Source organism: Vigna unguiculata, chromosome 3 (assembly GCF_004118075.2).
Source record: "Vigna unguiculata cultivar IT97K-499-35 chromosome 3, ASM411807v1, whole genome shotgun sequence".
In the NCBI taxonomy this organism is placed as follows: Eukaryota; Viridiplantae; Streptophyta; class Magnoliopsida; order Fabales; family Fabaceae; genus Vigna; species Vigna unguiculata.
This window is the reverse complement of record NC_040281.1, coordinates 4,417,654-4,426,836: the sequence shown is the minus strand read 5'-3', so window position 1 is coordinate 4,426,836 and position 9,183 is coordinate 4,417,654. Positions and strand designations below refer to the sequence as shown.

Below are 9,183 nucleotides of genomic sequence, written 5' to 3'. Positions count from 1 at the left end.
TTTTCTTGTCTTGTTACAAGCATGACCATAAGTTCGTTGTCGGAATAATTCTCATCACATCATCATTATCATGTCTTGTTTCGACATAACAGGTTTTATGGGCAGACTCTTCATTGGTAGTCATGATTTTATGATAAGTGATAACTATGCTTTTTGGTTTTCCTAAAATGGTTAAGATATTTTATTCGAACATGCGATCTTCTAAACATGTTATTCATAAAGTTTCCTATCATTTAAAATCCAAAAGAAAAATATATTTTCAAATTTCCTGGGCTGATATTCTCGTATATCAAAGTTTTATCACTCATGGTTGGTATATATATGAATGTACTGACTCTGGCATTTTTACATGTTAAACAACAACTAGCGTTTTTCAATGTATTCAGAGCACCGATTTTTAAATAATTAAAGACCGGAACATTTGTAAAGAGATTGTTTTACAACTTAAAACCTAAATATACCGTTTTATGGAGTTTGTTAGAAAATTGACTTTTGACACTACATTTTAAAATCTTTGAGCGGAATAAGTGTAGATATTTGAGCTATTTCCGAGAAGCTTCTAATTATCCCCAAATCATCAGTTTCGCATCCACAAACTATAGACTTGTTTTTGTATGCAATTATTTTTGTTGAGTGGATGTCTGAACAAAAAGTTCTTTGTTCGACTTGAAAATCCACTCAAAAAGGGTTCAAACCCTGCGAGTTAGAAATTTACAAAGGGTCATTGCACCTTATTAATGAGATAATTGAGTAAATGACATAATTGTAACACTCTGGGTGTTGATTATGCTAATACTTTGGAGTTAAAAGGCATGGTTTTGGGATGTGTTGAGCCTAAGTGCGACGCTTTATGCCAATTCATGTATTTCCTCTTTCTTGAGGTTGATGTTAGCAACATCTCTAAACTTGAGACATCGTTATCAAGACCAGTAATGTTTAGTGAATGCAATTGTGAATGTTTCTATGTGTGGAAGACAAGGTCAGGTGCATTTGATTCGAATGAAGATGATTGAGGGTGTGGTAGAAGATGATTTCTGAACCATGAAACATAGATAGAAGAATTGTTAACATGTTAATGTGAAGGCTGGGTGGGAGGATGAAATCATGAACATTTTTTTTATCCCATTGATGTTTGGTGTCGTTCAATTCATACTCTTTCTGCATGACTGAGGGTGAGGAGTTTGCATATTAAGTTCAACCATGGAGCAGGTGAAGTAAAAGAAGTGGCTTCTACGTTGTGAAATACATGTAGGTTTCAGTTCTAGTTAAGCAAAAATCATGAGTATCTGTTAGGGTTGGATATATGAATTCTCTCTTATGAATCAACATGTACGGCATAATAAACATAATTTAAGATATGTCTAGTTTGCCAAGGGCAACACATACACTTCTACACCCAATTCTCCGACGTCTTCATTGCAAAGGCACAGCCTCAAATTAAATATTTGGTTGGAGTGGTGGTTTTAAGAGATCTTGCCACAACCTAAATTGTTACATCTCATGATTAAGTTCGTGCCATTCCATAGGAATTAAATTAAGTGAATAACTACTTTCCATAAATTACTCTCATTAATGCAGATACATCGTAGTGCACAAAGAATCCATACAGCATCAGGTTACAAGTTAATTTGCAAAATATTAATCAGTTGACATTAATACAACATCAAGTGCACAAACAAAAGTTTACATTATTATGCACTTCAACTTAAAAAAATTACTACAAGGTATTAATGAGTTTTATGTTCTTAAGCTCTTCATTGGACTTAAACTCGACTCTTCATTTAATTTCAAATTTTTATGCATTTCGACATTTCTTACTCCTTTTGGAAATTATCTAAAATTTTCCTGAAGAGGTAGATAGCAGCTTTTGGAATCAGGACTATATTGATCCTAAATAGGTTTATTATTATTGACATGTTAAAATATTATAACCACACGACCAACTTCAAGGTCTCCATGACAGACTTTCCTGTATCTTTCCTTAGGGAAGTTTAGATTGTATAATCATTACTACGAGGACTTAGTGCAGTTGAAGTTTAAAACCTTCACATTTAATTGAAAAAAAAAAGTTTTAAGAAAAGTTTTATCCAAAAAATTATATATTTTCTAAAAATTCCAACAGGGCTTGTGGCTTAAAAACCGAAATAGAAAATAATTGTAATGGTTCAGCATCCTGAATTAGCTTAAAAAGTCTAAGAGGTGACCAACACAACACAAGATACAAAAACATACAAAATACTACTTTGAAGTCTCCAAGACAACACACAAAAATGATCTACACTCCTTCGTGCCTAATGCTCAACTAAGCTCAAAATTCAAGTGCGGTAGTGTTGGTGTTCTTCAATGGCCGCCCCTGTCAAGCGATTCAATCATATTTCAATCCTCTCTCCTTGTTGACCTACGACGTGGAGGGGCAGACGATTCCTCCTTCTCTTTGTTTTCTTCATTCTCACCATTTTTTTCGTTAGAGCCACTTTCCGAGAGTTCTACGTTTGTCTTCTCCACCCTTGTCTGCAAAACACAACACAGTGCAGAGACCAACATATAGTCAGTAAGTATCAAACAAATTAGGTAATACAACATAAAAGGATAAAAGTGAGCTCTGTTTAACTACTTACGGGCTGCTTCTTCCCACCAAATATGATCCTGAAGAAAATTGACACGAAGACAACCAAAATGGCCACTAGAATGCCAACAGTGAGATTTGGTTGCTCTTCACCTTTCTCGATGAGATCCTGTAGAAAAAAGATAGATAGATAGATAGAATTGTAAGTCATTTTCCAAGAAGACGCTATTCAGAAAGAAGACAAATATTTTGTATGTTACTCACATGGATTTTAGGCTTATAGGCACTCAAGAAGGGAATGTCTGCGATCTTGTATAAGAGGTCAAATACCTTCTTCTGCAAGGACAAAACGTAATATTTTGCATATAAGGACACAATGATGGAGAGAGTAAATAAAAGAAAGATGAAAACGAGAGTAAACTAAAAATGAAAAATGACGCTACCTGGAATCCAGCAAGACCATTTGATCCAGCTTCAGCTTCCTCTGCCTTCTGTTTCTCTTTTTCAACTGAAAACTTGGGTTTCCAAGTAGTCTCCCGATACGACTCAGCAATTTTATCATCTTTAGCTATCAAGATGTTGTCAAACAAAATGCCATCTTGCATTGTCCAAATCTCAATACCAATAGCTGCGATTGGCTCAAAATCAGGTTTCTTAAGTTCAAAGTAAGCAGGGTTTGGAATATCCCTAGGTTTCCATATACCCTTATAAGCAGGATTTTCAATGAGTGGTGCATGCCATTTTCCCTTATAAGCAGGATTCCTCTTCATTGGCCTCTTCCACTCACCACAGCCTGGGGCGGCTTCACATTTTGGGTTCTCAATCTTTGGGGCTTCCCATTCACCATCCTCCTCATCGTCCCAATCTTCCGGTTTTGTGGCCTCTGGATCATCTATCTCCTCCGGTTCATCATCTAACCATCCTTCAGGTTTTTCAGCTTCTTCATCAACAATTTCCAAGGGTGCATCCTCATCCCAGTCGTCTGGCTTTACCGCACTTGGGTCTGGAATTTTCTCTCTCTCATCCCAGTCCTCAGGCTTCTTATCGTCAGCATCTGGGATTGTCTTGGGAGGGATAAGAGGAGGTTCAAAATCATCAGCACTCAAGAAGTTTGCCTTCTTCTTCTGTTCCCCATCTACCAAAATTTGCACCTCATTGTCAGGCTTCAAAATAGCCGTGTAAACATGAGATAATTTATCAGAAGGGACAGAAGGGGGAGCCTTAAGATGGTGTTCAACATACTCCCCAGTCTTGGGATTCTTGTGTTTGAAAATGAAGTGTACTTTGTTTGTGGAACCACATTTATCAGGACCGAACATGATAGAATACGGAGATTCGTTGTCAAATTCCTTAGGTTTCCATCCAGCCTCCTGTGGTCGGAGATATTTTAGATATGCTCCACCGCATTCAAGGCCATTCTGAAGCCGAGTTTCAAACTGGAGAACAACAGTTCCGTCCTTGAAACTCACCGCCTGGTCAAGTTCCTTCACTATGGCGTATTTCCTCGCTTTCTCACTGACTAGAAGACCATAATCATCATGTCCCTCACTCTTGGCATGTTTCCAGACACCTAGAACCCAGACCATATAACAGATATTATATCAGATTTTGCAAGATAAGATACGATCATTCAAGTCAACACTACACTAGCAAAAAATTAAAAACCAAAATATCAAATCTACTGTAGATGTAACACACTTAAGGCATAGCAAGAGAAGATTTAAAATAAAATATAGTATTAAATATATTGAAAAGCAAATTCACTATGTTTAATGATGCATTTTACATAAAATATTCTACCAATTACATTTCTTAACATTGCACATAATATTGATCATTAAATCTTACCACATATGATAAGAATTAGAACATTGCACCATTGTTAATGGTCATGTGACTATAAATTAAGAATTCCAGTTGTATGATCAATCTTTTTCCAATCAAATATCCCTCTCACTATATGCATTGCATCCCTTGTACATATATGCACATACGTATGAGAATAAGTATTTGGTTAAAGAAAGATAGAGTGAAAATGAGAAAGAGAAAATTTTAATAATAATACATACATACATATGTACATGATTGAGTACGGTAAATTATGCTGCAAAATAAAATGATACTCCATTATGTTAACTATATAAACATCAGTCGATCCTCTTCTACCATATGTAATGTTACAAGCAAAACATCATTATTTCCATGCAAATGACAACTAGTACTTTAAGGTTATACTGCATGATGGCACTGTTTAATGGAACAAAAAGAAGTATACGAAATGGGAAAAAACATATAATATACAATAGGTGCTTAATGTCACGGCAATCCAATCAAAGGGAGTTAAAATACACAACATTTTTTTTAATAATAATAATAATAACTGAAATAATTTAACACCATACTCAGCGCATATTTGGGCCCTCATTATCAGACCCCTCCTGCTACTATGTTTTAGAGAATTGATTTGCTAGTCTATAATCATAGGTATATAGAAAAGATCGCCTTGAGCCTTGAATCTCGTTCAATCACATCAATACATTTAGATTGTTTAGATTTAGGCATATTTGCCTTACATTGAAACTAACAACATTAGACAAGCATTGGGTTGAACTTAACAATAGTAATCAAACATTGAATTGAAATATTGCCTTGACATTCGCATCTGCGAGTGAGTAGCGTGATAGAAAAAAAAAATGAAGCTAACAACATTAACCAAAGATTGGATTGAAAGAACAAATGTACAAAACAGTATAAATTTGTCAATCATCACCGGAGAAACAATTAGAAACCATAAAGAATGAACTGAGTTTGTGTTAATTACCACTGTATTCATCTTTCTGAGACACGATCCAACGGTCCTCAAAATCCTCATCGAATGACTCGTAGAAGATCTAAAACACACGAGTAAGTGATAATTGATTAATTAGAATATGATGAAAACAAAGATCTATTATGAAACATTCAGAAAGCAATAATTGAAACAAAATGAAAAGGAGAAGACGACAAATTACCGCATCATCTGCGTCGTCGGAAGCGCGGAGAAGCGGAAAAGAAGAGGCAGAAATCAAGAGAAGCACCGCAAAGATCCCGAGAGGGATTCGCTTCCGTTCTCCCATGTTTCACTATGACTGTGAAACCCTAACCTGAAACGGAAGAGAAATGACCGATCTCTAGAAGGTGTGTAAATGTCAGTGCTGTTAAGTCTATGACATTATAAATAGATCTCTCTCACACTTGCCTTGTGCTGTTTCAACCAATAGTGTCATGGGCCACGTGACACTACCCAATAGTATATTGCCACGTTGTGTTCTTTCATCACACCATGGTTCACCATTTCACAAGGAAACCATGTCATAAAAGTACCACAACTGCTAATATTTAATTTAAATTTTTTAATTCGTTTTCTAAACTACTGCATGTTTTTGCTGTTACACTTTTCATCAGAATAAACATATAAAAAGGTAAAAAAAAAAGAAAATATACATAAAAGTAATATGACGTTATATATTTATTTGTAAATATTATAAATAAAACTAATAAGAAAAAATACAAAAACAATAAAAGTTTGAATATATATATATATATATATATATATATATATATATATATATATATATATATATATTATGTTTACATGGATTTTTTCTAAATAATTGTTATATATTACAAATTTTTAGACTAAAATATGTTATGTGATGAAAATATTGCGTAAATCATTGTAATTTTTTAATGTCGTATTATATATATATATATATATATATATGAATAAATTTATATAATTTTATATTTAGTTTTTAATTTAAAAAATTATTTTGTAAGTTTTTATAAATCATATGAATGTTAAATGATAATAAACATATCATAACAAATAAAATTAATAGAAAACTATCAATTTTATTCATAAAAATATTGTTATTAAATGGTCAATCAGAAAAAAAAAATCTAATGTTGATTTCATTATAAATATAGTGAGACTGTACAATAATTATATTCATTTAACTATATCTAAGAAGTCATTGGCTAACATTTTTGTAAAATATAATAACATTACACAATAATTATCTCCATTCAATTGTACCTACCTAGCAAGTCGTTATCTAACATTTATTTCAATATTAATTTTGTACAAGTTTAGCTTTTTTGTAGTGATCACCACACACCACATTTTTATCAATGAGAATTTTTATCAAACTCAATTCTTGTTCACTCATCATGCCACCAAACTAATAATAGTGTTTTATGTTTGAATGATATTTTGAATTTGCTTTGATACTGGTGACTCGAGTTTTTTAATTCAATTCTTATATAGTTTTATTTTGTGTCCTTTTTGTATTTTATCTTTTCGATATCTAAGACATCTTATTTGTCCAGTATTGTTCATATGGTATTTGAAAAATATATTTTGATATTGTACTTGTATATTTGCATTTTTTAATTTTTATAGAAATTTTAGTTAAGATTAATAAGAAATATATAATTAATTTGTAAAATAGTTGTTAAATATAAAATTAAAAAATAAAATATGTATATAAAAAAGTTTTTATTTATAAAGGTAAATTATTTATAAAATATTAACCTAAAAGATGTATTCTCTTTATACATTGTTATAAATTATTTTTATTTTCATCATTATACGATATTATTTGTGTTGTTATTATTATTAATTATTATTGTTGTTATTATTATTATTATCATCATCATCATTATTATTATTATTACTATTATTATTATAGTTAAACACACATTTTATATTTATTTATTATGGAATCATATATCAATTACTTATCATTTTTATTTGCTTTATTGTTCATTTTATCTTTACATATGTGTAATTATTTGAATTAAAAAGATATTTACTAAAATTAGTAAAATAATAAAATTGACAAATAATTTTTTATTATGAATAATTATTTAAATTTAATGAATAATAATTAAGACGATAAAATTGTAGAAATAAAAGAGGACACAAAAAATGTGTATCTCTTTGTATGTGTAATTGTTGTATTATTATTATTTTTATCATCACGGGATATTATTATAATGGTATTAATAGTACAGTTAGAGACACATTTTAATTTAATTTATTACGAGATCATATTTCAATTATTTATCATTTTTATTTATTTTGTTTGTGATATATATCTTAATATATAATTATAGATTATTATTATCATTAACATTAGCCTTAGTGTTAACATTAACATCAATATTTATAGGATGAAAACATTATTATTATTATTATCATTAATTTGTTATTATTGGTATCATTATTATTTTTATTATTATTATTATTCATAGTGGTGTTATTAGTATAATTATTATTTTTAATTTTAAAAAATGTTATTATACTAAATACATTTTTAACTTTTTAAAACTTTTACAATTTACAAATTATATTAATATTATTAGTAGTATTGTTAATGGTTAAATAAATATAATAAAAATTATATTATTATTCTAAAAAAAATTGAAATAAAAAACAAAACAAAAAATGTACAAACACGTATAATAATTATTTCATAAAAATAATTAACTATATATATATATTATTATATCATTTATATTTATTATATTTAAAATTAAAATTATTATTTCATCACTTAAATTTACTATTTTGTTACATTAAATGTTTGTAACAATATAATATAATTTTGATGCACGGATCATGATCGGTCCACTAATTGTTTTCGGAAATAATACACCTTTTCTTTACGTATATATTTCTCTTATTGTTTCTTCTTTTATCATAAATATTTATTAATTAAATTTTTAATTTTCTTAATATTTTCAAATGTGTTAATCAATTTTTTAGATAGATACGTATGTATTCACTTTTTAAATGATAAAAACAATCATGTACAAAAGATTCTTTTCCTTTTTGTATATAATTATTCTCCAATTTTATCTTTTAAATATTTTTTAAAATAAAATAGTTTAATAATAATATTTATAAAAATATTATTTATAAAGTTTACATTGGAGTGTTAACAAAATTAATAAAATAATTAAAATAAGTTTTTATTAACTTTTATAATTATTAAAAATTATTATTTTTTATCTAAAACACTTTTTAATAATTTTGTTGTCTTTTAATTAAATAACTTTATCATTTAATAAACAAAAATAATAACTAATTAAATATTTTTTTATTTCAAAAACAGAATAAATTATTTTTTATAACACTTCAATAATTTTTTGATACTATTATATATATATATATATATATATATATATATATATATAAACTATAAAACTATATATATTCTAATTAATAAAAACATAAATATAGTAAATAAATAACTGTTAGTTTTTGTATTAATACATAAGTATAAGAAGATATAAATATATGTTAATAATAAGAACATACTATATAACGAGTATTTATGATGGCAGATTAAAATTATTTTTACTACATAGTCATAATAATTAATGAAAAAACAAACTACCTATAATACATTTATATATTTTATTACAGTTTTAGTTTTCTATGCTTGGAAAATTATGTTCTTCACAATATTAATATTTTTAATAATAATAATACATTAAATTTCTTGTTTTCGTTATAAGAAAAATACTTGTATTATGCTAATAAAGAAATAAAAAAAATCAAACTTAGG

The 9,183-nt window shown here is 28.7% G+C and overlaps 1 protein-coding gene across 1 annotated transcript; it reads right to left on the bottom strand.

Annotated features, from left to right (window-relative positions):
- Positions 1-2,081: 2,081 nt before the first annotated feature.
- LOC114177660 (calnexin homolog) lies at positions 2,082-5,776 on the bottom strand. Its single transcript, XM_028063097.1, has 6 exons — positions 5,578-5,776; positions 5,388-5,457; positions 3,010-4,136; positions 2,831-2,902; positions 2,619-2,735; positions 2,082-2,511 (listed from the first exon to the last, which is right to left on the bottom strand). The coding sequence occupies exons 1-6, from the start codon at positions 5,680-5,682 to the stop codon at positions 2,377-2,379; spliced, it is 1,626 nt and encodes a 541-aa protein (XP_027918898.1). The 5' UTR covers positions 5,683-5,776; the 3' UTR covers positions 2,082-2,376.
- Between the last annotated feature and the right edge of the window lie 3,407 nt (positions 5,777-9,183).